Source organism: Homalodisca vitripennis, chromosome 8 (assembly GCF_021130785.1).
Source record: "Homalodisca vitripennis isolate AUS2020 chromosome 8, UT_GWSS_2.1, whole genome shotgun sequence".
Lineage (NCBI taxonomy): Eukaryota > Metazoa > Arthropoda > Insecta > Hemiptera > Cicadellidae > Homalodisca > Homalodisca vitripennis.
Window position 1 is genome coordinate 19,592,635 of NC_060214.1, and position 18,720 is coordinate 19,611,354.

An 18,720-nucleotide genomic window follows, 5' to 3' on the forward strand; every position below is an offset into this window, starting at 1 on the left:
GTGAGAGGGAAGAGAAATACTTGACCTCGGCCCCTCTTGGCAGAGAAGAGGGAGACAACCACCCTCGCTGAAAATTACTGTTCTTCACCCAGAGCTACAGTAAAACAATTACTGCATCTTTTAAGATTTTGTGCACCAATATTACTTCACAATTCATTTAAAAACAAATACCCCAATAATAATTAAATTTTTTAGTTTGTATTTTAAAAACACAAATAAAATTAATTATTATTCGAGAGTATTTGTTTTCAAATTAATTAATAAAATCCAATAAGAAAAAAGTTTCTACAATTTATTACTTTACATGTTCCGAAAGTTTGCTAATAAATCTTATTTAATTATAATTAATTGAATACGTTTATGCATTAACAAATTAATAGAATAAGTCTGAGATGCCAAATATGCATGGCAAAGGAAAGCAGTGAGAATTTAAGCCAATTTGGGTTATCAAGATGATTGTAAACAGTGTTTTATTAATTATTATAATATGACAGTTTCCAGTATTTTTTGTTGAAAAATTAAAGATATGTAAGGGAAAACCTGAATTAATTCCAACTGCTTTGAAAACATCCATGATTATGATACTAAACGAGCTCTTAATATTATTGCACCTTCTTTTAGTCTAATACAAATGTTAGTAAGCCATATTTATTTACACATTAAGTGTTGCAATAAATTACCTCAAACATTTAGAAGTTTTTAATTGCAACCAAGTTGTCTAGCTAGCTTACAAGTAAGGCATTTTATTCCCTTCATGAATTTTTTTCTACAAATTTTAACGTTGTTGATACCATTACCTAAGTAGTTATTAATCCTTTTATAGTTTAATTTTTTGTTCTTATTTATACTGTTATATTTTTATTTATTGTGTTAAATTTTTAAACTCACTCGTTTATTGTGTAGCAATAACAATAATTAAACTCATATTAAATTTTGTAAATGACAAGTGTACATCTGTAATGACTTAATGGTGCATGATCTTATGTAATATTAGTTTTATTGACATTGCCTATTGCAATGTACATTGCTGAAAGACAATAAAGACATTCTATTCTACTTTTGGCCATCAACTCCTACATCTAGTTTTTATCAATACTGTTATTGATCGGTTTCAATTCAACATTCGGCCATTTCATCTCATACTCAATAAATAAAAGCTACTAAGAAAATCAATCTTACTAATACCCTAATACATTTCTCACAGCATGTTTAATTTATAGTGTTACTTTAAAATCATAAAATTACTTAATTAGTTAATACAAATTATAAATCCCTGGAAATTAATTTGTTTGGAAAGGTCTATATAATCCAGTTCTCAAATGATCAATTAGTTGATTAAACTACAATATTGAAACTAGGAGAGAACATTATCTCAAGAAGTAATTCCTCTTTATTAAGAGGCAGGCTTAAGTCACGTCTTGCATAAGTAAATGAATGAATATAATAATTATTTCTCCTTTAATCAATTCATATCTGAGTAGCACTAATCCATGAGAGAGATACCAGGTGCCTTCTGGGTAAATAGTTAAAAATATCTCCCATGATAACCAAGTTGTGGTTAAAACTGGATTATGTGGGTACTTGAACTTCTTCATATGTGATGTTAAAGTTCTCTAGTAAATGTGTTCCGATATTTCATTAGCATTCTCTAAGTAATTATTTTTATACTAACACAAATATACAAACACATTTTGTTTTAAACTAATTAATCCTAATTTTACAGGAACCAAGAGAAAATACCTACAACTACAGATTGTTAAATAGATCACATTAATAGTTTAATTATTATTTATGAGTAAGCTTGCTAAAATGTAATCTAACCCTTACCAAAAATGTTAAGTGGCCAAAATTATACATTAGTAGAGAGCCTTTATATAGGATGTCCCGTAACTCTCTGGACAAAGGTATACCAGGTTATTGTTCAGGTCAAGACAAACATATATCACTACAAGAAAATAGGTCTCTGATGCTTAGTTTCCCATCCGTCGGTCTGTATGTGTTTTATTTAAAAAATTAATATCTTAAAATCTAATAATAAGTTCAATTATACTTAATTTGGTTCAAATGTTTGTGATACAAGACATGGCCCAAATTGAGAGCTGCTGCTTGTTTAGTTTTGTATGCTATCTATTCGCTGAGAGCCTCAATGTGGGCCATGTCTTGTCGCAGTAAATTGAGAGCTGCTGCTTGTTTAGTTTTGTATGCTATCTATTCGCTGAGAGCCTCAATGAGGGCCATGTCTTGTTGTCACAGTAAATTTGTTCTAAATCAGTTATTTATTATTCGATTTAAATAATTTTGGTGTCATTAGATTTGTGATAATATCCTAAAAAACTGTTATCCATGTAATTCTTGAGAAAAAAACTGCTGGTTTTTAAGATATTCAAAGTTTAAAAGTTTTAATTGCCGCCATTTTGAAAATACTAAAGATTATTTCATCATATATTTTTCAGTAACTGGTCAAGTTATCAAAAACATTTGAGCCAAATTTGGTATAATTTAATTTATTAGTTTTTAAGATATTAATTTTTTTATAAAAACACATACAGACAGACAGATAGAAAACTAAGCATCAGACACCCACGTTCATATGGTGAAATATGTCTGTCTTGGCCTGAGCAATACAATGGAATACCTTTGTCCAGAGAGTCACAGGACACCCTGTATATCCAATCATTTAGTCCTCTTAAACTTGTAATTTATTTACTACAGAATCATTTTTATTCTTGTATCAGGGTCACATAATAAACTCAACACACTTCATAGCTTCAAAGGCTACAGTCAGCCATCTTGTTACTGCCTCATAACAATGCTAAAGCTTAAACGGTTCTACTACCTGTAACCATAATATACCATTGTATATTCTGGTTATTGAAGTTTGTGGGAGGATTGTGGGAACATTTTAAAACAGTAAATATTTTATATTGTTCCGAACTAAATCCTTTATAATTTGTGTTATATTATTTATTGGTTATTCAGTAATAATTCAAACTGTTTTACCAACACTAAAAAATAACAATAAATAAAACTGGACGTTTGACAAGATCGAATTTAAAACAGGAAACATCTCTTAACACACTGTGACCAAAACTAGTGCATACAATTGGTTTAAGATTTAGCATAGTTCTTATGAAACAGAACTTAATACCGTGTTAGTAGGATAAATTGACAAAAATACTAATTGCATGTGTGTAAGTAAATTGCTTCCCTGTTATTTGAACTTTAATAGGTACTTAACTAAGTGAAGACAAAATAGTGCCGGTACTTACCCTCTTCTGTGGGCAATTCTGTAACATAAAACAAACAACAATAATTAGTTTTATTGGTCAAATCAAAATTAACAATCAACAAATCAAAAGAGCAATTTGTTTTTAACAATAATCTTATTTTACAGGGTTGGCCTTTACGCCTGTTGTGACAGTATTACGGTTGAGTTATCGTGGACAACAAAATCAATTCATATAATAGCCTACGTTTGAATTAGTGAAAAATTAGCTTTAGTATAAATAATATAGTATGAACAAATGACATGGATTTATAAAACCCATATACAGTTGATGACCGTCTCTATGATCAATGTGTCAAAACAAAGCCGCTAAGTTAAAAGCGTACATAAAGAGTTCAAATATTTAAGTTTTATTTGTTATGAAACAGTGGATTTAAATATTCAAATTGATATGAAAACTGAAAATGGTATACGAGTTTGAATGATATTTGATGTGTATTCACTCAAGCCATAAGTAATATATGAGTATAAAACAGTAATAAAAACTTTTACTCAGAGTTTTTGTTTGGGAGAATTTCATACAAATGATTAGCCAATGGTGACACAAAATTGTCACAAATGATTAGTGACAATTTTTTTAAACTAACAAGATGATTCTTTCTTATATGTATATATATATATATATATTATATATATATATATTTATAAACAAATGGAACCCATTCAGAATATGCACTAAATGTTTCCACTATCACTTGTTTATTCTGTTCCTGATAACAGTTATTCTATGGAATACTAGTTTACGAAAACACCATCCAACACTGTTGCTGGCATTGCATTTTACAGAGGCTTCACACACCAGAGATGACCAATGCTGTATTGTGTGGGATTTTGTAAGTTTATATTAGCAAGGGGGTGGGGAGGGGTGCCAAATAGGATCTGAAACGATCCCAATAACGGGATCAGATCAACGACTGGACACAGGTCTAAAACAACAGCCTGATCTCACCAACGCCTGTCTAGTTATTCAATTATTCTCATAGAATTATTCATCTGTAGTACTGACTTACAAGTTCTAGTTTTAATAACCTCACATCGTTTTGTTGTTTAACAATGTAAACAATTAACTGCGTTGTTTAACAATGTAAACAATTAACTGCTTTGTTTAATACTGTACATTCTTAGAGAACAATATATTTAATGTGATAAAACTGTGTATTCCTTCAAACTATCCAAACCTACACAATGAAGGCTTTGCTTATAACATAACAACCGCTACCAAAGTTTTAATTAATCACAAACTCAGTTGGCTCTTATCAGACACATAAATAAAAACTACCAATCAGCCTTAATCACGTGTTTAATTAATACGTAAAACCAGAGTATACAGTCATTATCAGGAATTTACAAGCTCATGTATATCTTAAGTGGTTACAACAATTATGTCTCTTACGAACATCAGAGCAACACTGAACTTTGTACTCTCGTACAGCTTAATAAAAACTACCAATCAGCCTTAATCACGTGTTTAATTAATACGTAAAACCAGAGTATACAGTCATTATCAGGAATTTACAAGCTCATGTATATCTTAAGTGGTTACAACAATTATGTCTGTTTACAACATGAGAACACTTACCGCACTACGTACAGCTTAAAAACTACCAATCAGCCTTAATCACGTGTTTAATTAATACGTAAAACCAGAGTATACAGTCATTATCAGGAATTTACAAGCTCATGTATATCTTAAGTGGTTACAACAATTATGTCTGTTACGTACATCAGAGCAACACTGAACTTGGTACTTTCATACAGCTTTCCACTATTGACGTAATGAAGCAGTGGCTCATTTTTCAGATAATAAGTCCTTAATTCTTTTACTTTGTAGTTCAATTGGCCATTGGGGAACTAAAAATTGAATCTGATGCAAACTAGTATGACATAGTAAGCAAGGTGTATGACATATAGATAACACAGTTATAATTAATTTATTTTGATTTTATTACTGATCATTTATTACTGAGCGATTTTTCAATATAATAATAATGCACAAAAATTATTTTAAGTGAACTACTCTTTGTTATAGATATTATTTTATCAGCATATATATACGTTGTAACGTATATAATATTACAATAACGTATTACGTAAAACAGTGATTTGGAGTAATGCGTGTCAGATAACGTTAAACGTTAAATTTCAAGTTAATTCGTATTAGCTTTCGATTTTATTACACTATAAATGTGCCAATAGAATTGTCACACATGTGCTATAATGTGCAATCACATATGAACTAGAAATTAGTAACAAAAATAATCTTGACAATAGTGAAACCAGGACTGAATGAGTAAAGCACAAAACAAACGGAACATTAGTTACATTAGTTTTCACCAAAGACTGAATTCACAGAGGGTCTGGCAAAGAAGGTTAATTATAAACACAGAGATAGATAAGTTAAGAGGAAGCCAAGTGCAGGCTGAGGACTGAGTGGGAGTCCTTGTGCTGTCTCTACTGTCACATTTATACAGTACAGTTACAGTGCAGGACTCTTACACAACTGTGATATTGATTAACTATGTACAGTTGAAGAATCAATCCCAGGCTAACCAGATTTTTGTTTAAAACGCATTAAATAAATATGAAGGGTTCTGTATATGTTATGAAAAGAATCATTACAATTGTGAAAACATTTAAATACAATATACCTTATTAATACATGCAGTTTTTAGTATAAATAGAGACAATAAAATATGTACGTTATGTTATTCAGAGTGTGGACTACAGAATGATAGAAGTTTGTTGAAAAAGATAATCTGTTACATAGAAACTATGCATTCAATATTAGACATGTTGCTATGTATTAGTTATTCCATTTTAAACAGAAGATTTCTAATGATGAAAAAAGACAGGCTGTTCCATAAACAACTGTCATAAGCAAGTAGAGCCGATCCTCTAAACCTTCTTGAGAAACTCATTTTATATAACCGGCCATTAATAAATCCCTTTACCACTTAATAATACTGTAATTTTGAAGTATTATTTTAAAGAATATTTATTGTATATTTAATAGAAATGTGTAATTTTGTTTAATTTTTGTTGCATGTGTTTCTTGTAATTAAGTTACTGTAGTAATGTTTTATTTACTTCAATTTCTTAACAGTCTGTTTATATTTTACTTCCAATAATTTTCTTTAAATTTTAATTTTACTAGCAAGTATTAATTACACTGACTGGATGCATCTTGGACATTTTTTTCTTAATTTTTTTAGTTAACCCTCGAACTGGCAATAATCTTTTCCTAAGATATTTTGAATGTTTTGTACCCGCACTTCCAACAATTTGTAAAAAAATATGTTTTTACTATAAGCCTATATGTATAATCATTATTTTTTCAGAAAAATCTGGAGATAGTTATGGTATAAAAACATTATGCATAAACCATAGAAAAAAACTGCACTAAATATTTGTTTAGTGATGGGATATAACCTTGTAATGGATAGTCTTCAAAGCCTGTCCTATGGTTCCAAAGCATCACCATGAATTTTGAAAAAAAAAATCAACCACATATCTTGGGCCAAAATATGTTAATGCTCTGTATCAAAGTGTGATAATATTATAAATATTAGAATCTGAGATATATTCTCTATTTTATCTGTTTCAGAAAATATTTGGTATTCAGGTTCTCCCTAGAAGAAAAATTATATATACGGTAATGTAAAAAACACAAATAGTATATAAAAGGCTAAGTTTAAGAACGTTATTTTCAAAAATTGACCAAAATATAACTCTTACTAAATGTTTTAAAATATGCAAACATTTAGAGAATTATTTACACTACAAAACGATAGATAAATTAATAACCAATATTTTTGTAATGGAAGTATTTCCTACTAAGTTAGTGTGCTTGGCAAATATGTGATGCATTCTAATTCACACTACTTCTTGAAAGTAGAGTATCAGCCATTACGTAGAACACCATCTTCCGACTGTTGTGTTAACCTAATTGTTAGGTACTGATCAGTTTGTCAGTCAGTATTGACCAACCTCCTCAGTCCACGTGTGCTGACTGAGGTGTGTCAGTCCACGTAAACAAAAGCAACAGTTACGATATTGGATTGGTTGAGAACTTGGTTATCAGTTACGCAATTGTTTTTGCAACTTCCTGGTGTAAGTTACAAATTAAAATGCATTTACTCTGGAGGTACATGTCGTAAAGATTTTGAGAACTAATAATATAAAAAATCTAAATAATTACAAATACAAAGTGAAATTATACCTAACAAATCTAGCTATGTACACTATTGACGATAAAAACGTAATTAGTTTCAATCTTTCTTAAACCAACTAGTTTGAAAGTTTAAAATTTATATTAGCATGTAGTTATATAGTATTGATATTCTCGTTGATGCTATTCACTGTACACATTGTATAATTTGTGAATAAAGGAATTGGAATTGAATTGAATGTTTGAATCGCATTGGAATCTTGCCAATCTCCAATACTTGCCAATTGTCGATCGCCATTATTATCAAAGCTGTATACTAATCCAGCCCTCAACAATTAGAATTAGTTTGGCATAAGCAACATACACCATTGTGCAAGTTGAGGTCGAATCACAACCGCGACCTCGCCAGAATCTTGCCGCCCGTCATATTTGCAACCTGTAACTTAGTAGCAGTGCCAACGCTAGACCGCTATTATTGCCAGAACTGTAACATCTGTTCTCAGACCTGAACAATTCGGTTGCCAGAGATAATTTGGCAATCAGATACGCAATTTACGCCACTGTGCAGTTTGAGGTCAGATCACTACCGCGACCTCGCCGGACTATTGCCAACTGCTTAATACTTGGTAGTACCAATTGTGGAAAGCAGACATTTAGTATTTGTACTGTAAACCAAACATCCCAACAATTTGATGCTAACGCAGTTTGAGGTTAGATCGCTACCGTGACTCGTCGGAATCATGCAAACCGTCAATATTTGACGCTTATGACTCAGTAATGCCAACTGTTGGCAGCTGGTAGAAACAATTTGCAAATTGAATTATTAGTCTACTACACATTACGCAGTGTGAGCTTGGATCGCTATCTCTACCTCGTCGGAATCATGCAAACAGTTAATATTTACCTCTTGTTAATCAGTAATGCCAACTATTGTCAATTGGTATTATTCATACAGTAGTAAACCACTCAGCCATAAAACTCGCTGGCAGAGACAAGTTGCAAATTTGATAATTAGTATGCACATTACGGTTTGAGGTTAGATCGCTATCGCGACCTCGTCGGAATCATGCTAACCATCAATATTTGCCGCTTATAAATCAGTAATGCCAAATTTTGATAGATGATAGAAACAATTTACAAATTGAATAATTAGTCTACTACGGCTATTAGTCTACCCCTCGGGGTATTAGAAAAATAAGGTTCCCTATGCCGCCGAGACAGAATGCGATATGTTGGGACAAATCTGGCAACACTGTCTTACTCATCAGCTGTCCCCCTCTCTACATCCATACCACTCTCGCCTCGCTACGTCCAACAGTGCCGGCCTAGCTGCTTTCGAAGATGGAGCTCCCTATCGTTGTTACCGCCAGATGCGAAATTCGTGCTGTGATACGTTTTTTAAATGCAAAACAGATTTCACCTGTCGAAATTCATCGTCAGTTAATCGAAGTTTATGGGGAAAACTGCATATCTGTTCAACACGTTCGGAAATGGTGTAGAGAATTCAGTGAAGGCCGCATGGAAATTCACGATGAAAACCGAAGTGGACGGCCTTCAGTTTCAGATGGAGTTGTTCAAAAAGTTGAGACAATATTGCTTGAAGATCGGAGAATCACCATTCACAGGAACCACAGTAAACTCTGACAGATATTGCGACACAGTAAGAAAACTGAGACGCGCGATCCAGAACCGCCGCAGAGGAAAATTGTCCAGTGGTGTGAGGCTTCTCCATGACAACGCTCGACCTCATGTCTCACGTGAAACTCAAGAACTGCTGACAAATATTGGCTGGACTGTTGTGCCCCATCCCCCCTACAGCCCAGACCTAGCCCCAAGAGATTATCACTTATTCCCAAAATTAAAGGAACAATAGGGTGGCCAACGCTTCAGTACCGATGATGAAGTCAAGGAAGAGGTTACTCGATTCCTTAAAGGATTGGCGACAGAATTCTACAACATGGGGATAGAAAAGTTGGAGCATCGTCTACAAAAGTGTTTGGACTGAAACGGTGATTATGTGTAAAAATAGCTTAACTTTTAAGTTTTAAATTGATGTATACTAAGTAGAAATATAGAGCTGTCTATTTGAAAAAATCATGGGAACCTTATTTTTCTAATACCCCTCGTACACATTAAGCAGTTTGAGGTTAGATCGCTATCGCGACCTCGTCGGAATCATGCGCATCGTCAATATTTGCCGCTTGTGACTCAGTAATGCCAACTGCTGGTATTATTGTAACTGTTAACCACTCAGCCTTACAATTCGTTGGCAGATACAATCCAAAATCGAATAAATAACAGTCTACGCGATGTGTACATAAGTACAAAATTTGACGTGAGTTTGTCAATCACACGGCGGTCTACTTTATTACAGTTAAGGTCCTCACCACGACCGCCCCAGAGTTGCTGCCAACCATCAATATTTATCGCCTGTCATTCAGTAGTGCCAACTACCCGGCCGTTGTTGTTGTTCACACTGTAAACCACTTAGCTATGCAATACGGTTGCCAAAGAGACTTTGACATTCGTATAAATAGAAGTAAACACCCCCTCGGGCTTTCTAACACTGCTCGTAGAAGTTGTTTATTTTATGTTCTCAAATCACAAGACGTGATATTTCAGCCGGTGTCAACTGTAGATAAAACCGTGCATGTGTGTTTGTGTGGGGGGTTTTATAGCCGAGAGTCGTATATTACATTTATACATACACACGTCAACTATATTTTATGTACGTGTTATTGGTTCAGGCTATAATGTTGGCCTGTAAACAATTCTTAAATATCAAATGGTCAGTACACTCGTCTAGTAAGTGAAGATTCCGGCGAAGCAGGTATTTTTCATAATCAATTTTTCTAGATATTAAAATTAGTCTATAGAAATGTAATGGTCATTAAATCGCGTGACATGTTTTTAGTGTTCCGACCCACGTATGTTGTGCTTTTTAATCACACGTGTATAAAAAGTTTATCCAAACACACAAATTCGTTTGGGCATTCTCGCCCGGCAAACGAGAGTCCCGGGTTCGAGCCCCGGCAGAGCGAGTACTTTTTAATCTTGAAATTGTTATTATACGCACGAAAAAACATTTTATTTTTTTAAGGCTACAGCACTGAAATTTTTTGTACATTTTAAAGTAAAATGGTACGGTATTACACAACAATATTAATATGCCATTTATGTAACAAAACGGCCCAGTTTCATATTTAAATGCCAAATTATAGGGAGAATATTACGCTACTGAAATATCTATATCAACTACGTCATTATTTAGATCACATCCTGCACAAAGCGATCTAGTCTAAGTTACAAGAGAGCTCTGGACGAGGCAGATGCAGGACAAGAACATCAGGGCGAGGCAAGGAGATGTTGAGAAAACAGAGCCGTCCGCCCGGAGAAGAGGGACGCAAAGGGCAATCAACATAAGCAGATTCACCCTTTGACATAGCGCCTCATCAACAGTTTGACTGTAATTTATATACCATTGTACGTCCATATCTGTGATACCACTAATCTACGAGTAGTTTCCGTTAGGATTGGAACGGCAGGCACTTTACCTTAAATTACATTTTAGTTTGCTTTTTATATAAATTAGAAATCACTTAAAAAAAGAAAGTAGGCTCAGGAACAAAAAAGGACATTTATTTTTTAAGGTTTCAATATGTGCTATGATTGTTAACGCTCCGAGCGACATCATATTTTGTTGAATGCACAAAATGTTTTGTGGGTATTTACAGGCTCTTCTTGTAAAATAAAAAAAAATATAATCATTATATAAAAAGTGTTGTATACAATTGTTTGCATAGAACTGTAGAAGCAGACTGTGTCAGTGTGAACAATAACCTTTTTTTACATCAGCTGCAAAAAAAGGTTTTATTTGAAAAAAAAAAAAAAAACTTAGTACATAATATTGTAAGAAATGTACAACGTTTTAATGTTTACAGAAGCAAATTAATTATTTTCGCCTGCCTTTTATGTGCTTGGAACTGCTATCACAATTTAAAAAAATCACTTATATAAATTAAAAAAAGAATATCCCTTGATAGGTGACTAGATCTTAGCACCGGTAAAGTTAAGTTTAAGGAGCGAATGTTTATCGACGCGTGTTTCGTCTATTGCACGCTCGGAGGGTTAGTAGTTTACGATGCAGAAACACCCAATACTGTGTTTTTACAGCAAGTCCTCAAGGTTTCGTCTATTGCACGCTCGGAGGGTTAGTAGTTTACGATGCAGAAACACCCAATACTGTGTTTTTACAGCAAGTCCTCAAGGTTTCGTCTATTGCACGCTCGGAGGGTTAGTAGTTTACGATGCAGTGATTGCACGCTCGGAGGGTTAGTAGTTTACGATGCAGAAACACCCATTACTGTGTTTTTACAGCAAGTCCTCAAGGTTTCGAACACAACGTAAGCGAAATTAACACGAAACACGATAACGTGTGATAAGTTTATCGAAGGAAACAGGGGACGCATTAAAACGTTGTGCGCCAGCTAGAGGACTAGAGGACGCTCACAATACGTGTCGTCAAGTCGTTCATCTTTCATCAGCTGTTCTATTCAGACCCACGTTGCTCTTTGAGCACGGTCTCATTTTTGTCTCTTACAATTTCTTATTGTTCCTGCTCTGCTTATCATTGTTATTATTTGCTAATAATGATGATGATGATGATGCTTCGCCCTCTCTTTGTTGTCTGAAATATTTCGGAAGATAATACCTAGTAGTTTTCTGTTACCTGGAATATATGGGGTCATTTCATAAAACAAAGTTGTACTACTTCACTTTAACTAATCAATAGAGAATAGTGTGACGTAATTTCATATGTTCCAGTCTCTTGCTACGCGGTAGTTATTGTGTTTTAAAACAGTTACAGTTCAGTCTGGATTAGTAACGGTATGTATCGCTATAAATCCGACAAACCACACAAATACTGCATATATTATTTTTAATTCCCAACTACAGTTACAGTTCAGTCTGGATTAGTAACGGTATGTATCGCTATAAATCCGACAAACCACACAAATACTGCATATATTATTTTTAATTCCCAACTACAGTTAGTACAGTTCAGTCTGGATTAGTAACGGTATGTATCGCTATAAATCCGACAAACCACACAAATACTGCATATATTATTTTTAATTCCCAACTACAGTTAGTACAGTTCAGTCTGGATTAGTAACGGTATGTATCGCTATAAATCCGACAAACCACACAAATACTGCATATATTATTTTTAATTCCCAACTACAGTTACAGTTCAGTCTGGATTAGTAACGGTATGTATCGCTATAAATCCGACAAACCACACAAATACTGCATATATTATTTTTAATTCCCAACTACAGTTACAGTTCAGTCTGGATTAGTAACGGTATGTATCGCTATAAATCCGACAAACCACACAAATACTGCATATATTATTTTTAATTCCCAACTACAGTTACAGTTCAGTCTGGATTAGTAACGGTATGTAGGCTATCGCTATAAATCCGACAAACCACACAAATACTGCATATATTATTTTTAATTCCCAACTACAGTTACGGACAGTAATAATTTTTAACACGATTAAAAAGTATAAACATTAATACAAATTTATTAAATTGGTAACAATACATTTTTTTTAAAATCTGTTCCTCGAAAATAGTGTTTTATTTAGTTTAAAAACATTAGTTACGTGTACGTTTTAAACATTGAACAAAAAAGTACATATTGATTATGTAAATTAATAGCACCTCTTTACCGAAAAAAAAAAAAACATTCCTGACACAATCATTACCACTCTCAAACGATCTTCAAACCCGAAGACAACACATTGGAAAATACCGCACCGTTTGTGGGACAATCATTAAACATTTACCACACAAAAGTGTAAACTATTGCCGCTGAAGTTTACCCGATACCGAACTATAGCGGCGGTCGAATAGCTTTGCTGGTGTACACAAAGGCGAGCTGACGACCTCAGGCCTTCCACTGTTTTCACCCGCTTCGCCCGACAGTTTGCTCGGAATGATAAATCCACGAGCGAGTACTTGTCTGTATAACATCCATCATTTATTATTCGAACAATTCTTGTACCACTACTAATGGTAAATCCACGAGCGAGTACTTGTCTGTATAACATCCATCATTTATTATTCGAACAATTCTTGTACCACTACTAATGGTAAATCCACGAGCGAGTACTTGTCTGTATAACATCCATCATTTATTATTCGAACAATTCTTGTACCACTACTAATGGTAAATCCACGAGCGAGTACTTGTCTGTATAACATCCATCATTTATTATTCGAACAATTCTTGTACCTTGTACCACTACTAATGGTAAATCCACGAGCGAGTACTTGTCTGTATAACATCCATCATTTATTATTCGAACAATTCTTGTACCACTACTAATGGTAAGATGTCCTTCCGAAGTCTCAAAGGAAGAAACTGATTTATCAACAATATTGTAGCTTTAAATATATTAGCGTTTACGATAACGTTGGGAGGCATTCTGTCACTGAAACGCTATACACAAGACACTTGTCTGCGCACTAAAATAAGATTACAATCTTGTTTTCGAAGTACATACATGATAAGAATTCTAATCTGAAAATTCACCGAGATATAGCGTTCGTGAGTAAAGGCAATTCTGAGAACTAAACCACTGTAGGAGAATTTACAAACTTATCCGAGACACTAGTTTTATTTTAATTCAAATGCATTTCAATGATAAATCATGAAAATAAACTATAGGGAATAGTTTTTTTATTCGTTGTTCTGATAACGTTTCTGAGAATCCGTTAGTGTTCCCGAAAGAAGGCAAGCATTAGCGGCGGAGTTAAAAATGTCCGCTAATATTCGTAAACTACAACTTAAAAAAAAGTAAGAGGTTTCTTACAAAGAAGATTCGCAATTAAAATGCATTATTGATACTACACAACCGCCTTGGACTGAGAAATACAATCTAAGGAAAATGTGAACATTCCCTGAAGCACGATCGGTATTGATATGACTGACGAGTGACTTGTAGGTTATGAGCACCTCAGTCAGCTGTGTCGCGTGCGTCATGATGACGTCAACAGCTCAGCTGTTACATCACAGTGTACGACTTGGCTGCACGATTCACGATTGTGACCGCCGCGACCACAAGGTCTGCAAGCCACTGCCTCCAAGATTTTGCCCGCCAATCGGTCACTAGCCACAGCTGCTTTCTAACTGCGTATTAGTAGCTCATGTGTCCACATCTAAAGATTGTGTAGTTTTCTCACTTTCTAGGAGCAAGCCCTAACTCTATTCGAAAAAATAGTAGTTATATAATAACGTACACGTTTCGTTAAACCGTACTGCCTTCTAGATAGTCGGAAGGAAGGAAGGAACGCCCAAGCATTACGGACTTCCCCATTGGTGGAGTCTTTCCTTGACGGAGCATTCCCGGTACGTAATATGCGTGTTGCATAACGCATGAAGAAGACGATAAAGAAAGAGACAAATAAAAAATATTCATATTTACATAAAAAATGTTTCAATATATTCGCACACTAGACTACAAGTTGTAGTATGCACTAAAATAAAAGTGACACGATACGCAAAACTGCACGAATCAGTAAACAACAACGAACAGGCGTCTATGCGTTGTAAATGGAAGCGTACTGTCGCTGGCCTATTCTAAAAAGAACTGCGACATTGTTCCCTGCTCTGTCAGCCTAGCGTCTACTTCGACCCTTCATACAGTGGGTGGGATGTCACACTGTAGACAGTGTATAACCAGTAAACAACAATATTACCGCGACAACAGATCAGAGCGTCTGTCTGCGAGTTAGTTCCGAGTTTCAAGTGGAAATGTAGCGGATCATCGTAAAACCGTGTGTCATTGTTTCCCGCTCTGTCAGTCTAGCGTCTACTTCGACCCTTCATACAGTGGGTGGGATGTCACACTGTAGACAGTGTATAACCAGTAAACAACAATATTACCGCGACAACAGATCAGAGCGTCTGTCTGCGAGTTAGTTCCGAGTTTCAAGTGGAAATGTAGCGGATCATCGTAAAACCGTGTGTCATTGTTTCCCGCTCTGTCAGCCTAGCGTCTACTTCGACCCTTCATACAGTGGGTGGGATGTCACACTGTAGACAGTGTATAACCAGTAAACAACAATATTACCGCGACAACAGATCAGAGCGTCTGTCTGCGAGTTAGTTCCGAGTTTCAAGTGGAAATGTAGCGGATCATCGTAAAACCGTGTGTCATTGTTTCCCGCTCTGTCAGTCTAGCGTCTACTTCGACCCTTCATACAGTGGGTGGGATGTCACACTGTAGACAGTGTATAACCAGTAAACAACAATATTACCGCGACAACAGATCAGAGCGTCTGTCTGCGAGTTAGTTCCGAGTTTCAAGTGGAAATGTAGCGGATCATCGTAAAACCGTGTGTCATTGTTTCCCGCTCTGTCAGTCTAGCGTCTACTTCGACCCTTCATACAGTGGGTGGGATGTCACACTGTAGACAGTGTATAACCAGTAAACAACAATATTACCGCGACAACAGATCAGAGCGTCTGTCTGCGAGTTAGTTCCGAGTTTCAAGTGGAAATGTAGCGGATCATCGTAAAACCGTGTGTCATTGTTTCCCGCTCTGTCAGTCTAGCGTCTACTTCGACCCTTCATACAGTGGGTGGGATGTCACACTGTAGACAGTGTATAACCAGTAAACAACAATATTACCGCGACAACAGATCAGAGCGTCTGTCTGCGAGTTAGTTCCGAGTTTCAAGTGGAAATGTAGCGGATCATCGTAAAACCGTGTGTCATTGTTTCCCGCTCTGTCAGTCTTGCGTCTACTTCGACCCTTCATACAGTGGGTGGGATGTCACACTGTAGACAGTGTATAACCAGTAAACAACAATATTACCGCGACAAACAGATCAGAGCGTCTGTCTGCGAGTTAGTTCCGAGTTTCAAGTGGAAATGTAGCGGATCATCGTAAAACCGTGTGTCATTGTTTCCCGCTCTGTCAGTCTAGCGTCTACTTCGACCCTTCATACAGTGGGTGGGATGTCACACTGTAGACAGTGTATAACCAGTAAACAACAATATTACCGCGACAACAGATCAGAGCGTCTGTCTGCGAGTTAGTTCCGAGTTTCAAGTGGAAATGTAGCGGATCATCGTAAAACAGTGTGTCATTGTTTCACGTCTGTATAACCTCTGTTCTGTTGCCGCCGTTGTCTGATATAAGATAAAAAGTACGATAAGACAAATTAAATATTACCCACAAATTGGAGTTGGATAGTTTCTGAAGAGGTGTACTTTACTGAACTAACAAAGGTGATAGTTTAATAAGTAAACTAGTTAAACGGGCTAAACATATTTCAAATAGAAATGAGCATGACATCATCTGTCCATTAATTAAATCTTGAGCTTGACGTCACTACACTAGTCAACACTGCCTTTGTTATATCTTCTATCTTCTAACTACCTTTGATAAATTACAATTACATAACTATACATGGATTACTGAATTAATAATTAATCTTCATGTTATTTTTTTAAACCAAGGCGTTGAAAAATATGTATCTAATTAACAAGATTTTTTTAGCACAAAAAATAAAAAAACTATCCACAACCCTCTGGGAAATTATTCCTTAGATCATAAAAAACATAAAATTATCTCAACATAGGCCTATTCTGATTTGTTGAGCATCTGTCTGTCTGTGTGTTATATTTACAATAAAATTAACCCAAATAGTTTTGAAACAACTTTTCTGAATTAAATGAAATTTTGAAATGTTACCTTGTTACGGTTTATTTCTGTAATACACAATATCAAAACTACTTTCATTTCAAAATGGCAGTGGTTCAAAGATTTTCACATTAAGTATATAAAACAACAATCAATTTTATATAAAAAATGTAAAAAACAACTCTTAAGGAATAATTTTAGTAGTAAATCACGTCTATAATTGTTTACTTTTTTATATATAAAAATAATAATTTTGATCCAATATATATATTTTTTGTAGATGTATGTAGTTATTGTATCTCTCTCAGGTAGAAGTTGAACTAAAATGGAATATACAGGTATACTTAAATTTAAGCACTAAATACAATTCTTATATTTATTTTTGGTAGTGTATTCTGTTTATAAAAAACTCCTACGTTGCCTAACTAAATGGTAAATTTTTACTACTGGACTATAACTAATAAAATAAATTAGCCAATTGGTTTCAAATAAAAACCAATTATACAGATACAAATTAAACATATATATTTTTAAATCGGATTAACATTGTTTTGCTTAGCCAGAAATGCAGTTATAAACAATTTAAATCCTTTCTTTAATAAAATAAACAGATAATGTTGATTAAAAAAAATTAAATGTTATTTTAAACATGTATTTTTCAAATGGTAAAAATGTTATGACACAAGGAACAATTCCCTAAAACGTTGCTGACACATTCTGTAAATTGCAAATTAAATGATAAACAAAGTGTGAATGTAAAGATTCTTCCTCCGTTTACGATGTTTCTTACACACTGTGACGTAATGTGGAAAACTTTAGCAGCTACTTAATGACATTGTACAGTATCAGTATAGACCAAAGTACAATGTGATTGGGAGCCAAAGGCCACTTACAATAATCAGGACAAAAGCGTAGAAACACTGATATCTGCAATTCTTGTTCTACACACAAACAAAGTGTAACATTCTGACCAGTGTTGTTCTTGTACACATCTTTACAATCGGTTGTAAAGGGCTTACTGCTTTAACCGGCATGCCTGTTATGTTTGACTATTAATTTTCAATTTGTCACAGTACGATTATGCAGGCAGAGCCATCAATGAAGGTGACTCATGTGTCGTCTTATCACTAGGCCTGATGATATACCACGGATTATGTTTTCATAGCACTCATAGAACATAAATTTATTGAAAGTATGATTTAGGAGTTTTTAATGGTTTAAATCACAAAAGTGAATGTCAACATCTCCTCAACTGATGATTACACTGAGGCTTATCAGTACAGTACGGTGGTTTGAAAAAGATGATTTTTAGATGGGAAATTCCACTACCATTTAAAACTTGCCATTCTAAAACTGTGCCGTAAAATTCTTGGTGGATGTCTTAAAATAATATTGTTGAATTACAACTAATTAGTGAGTATAAGGGGGTCGAATACTTTTCACACAAACCTTGTAAATTGTGCTTTATATTACGGTCTCTTATAAAATACAATGATATCTAAATTAATATTTATAATAATGCAATAAAGGATTATATTATA

The 18,720-nt window shown here is 34.5% G+C and overlaps 1 protein-coding gene across 4 annotated transcripts in view; it reads right to left on the reverse strand.

Moving 5' to 3' along the window:
* The window catches only part of LOC124367396 (calcium-transporting ATPase sarcoplasmic/endoplasmic reticulum type-like), a 63,549-nt gene that overhangs the window by 18,386 nt on the left and 26,443 nt on the right, over positions 1 to 18,720 (reverse strand). For all 4 annotated transcript variants that reach the window (XM_046824176.1, XM_046824179.1, XM_046824177.1 and 1 more), the window contains exon 3: positions 3,270 to 3,287. In XM_046824176.1, the coding sequence (XP_046680132.1) occupies positions 3,270 to 3,287 (18 nt within the window). The remainder of the gene's footprint in view (positions 1 to 3,269; positions 3,288 to 18,720) is intronic.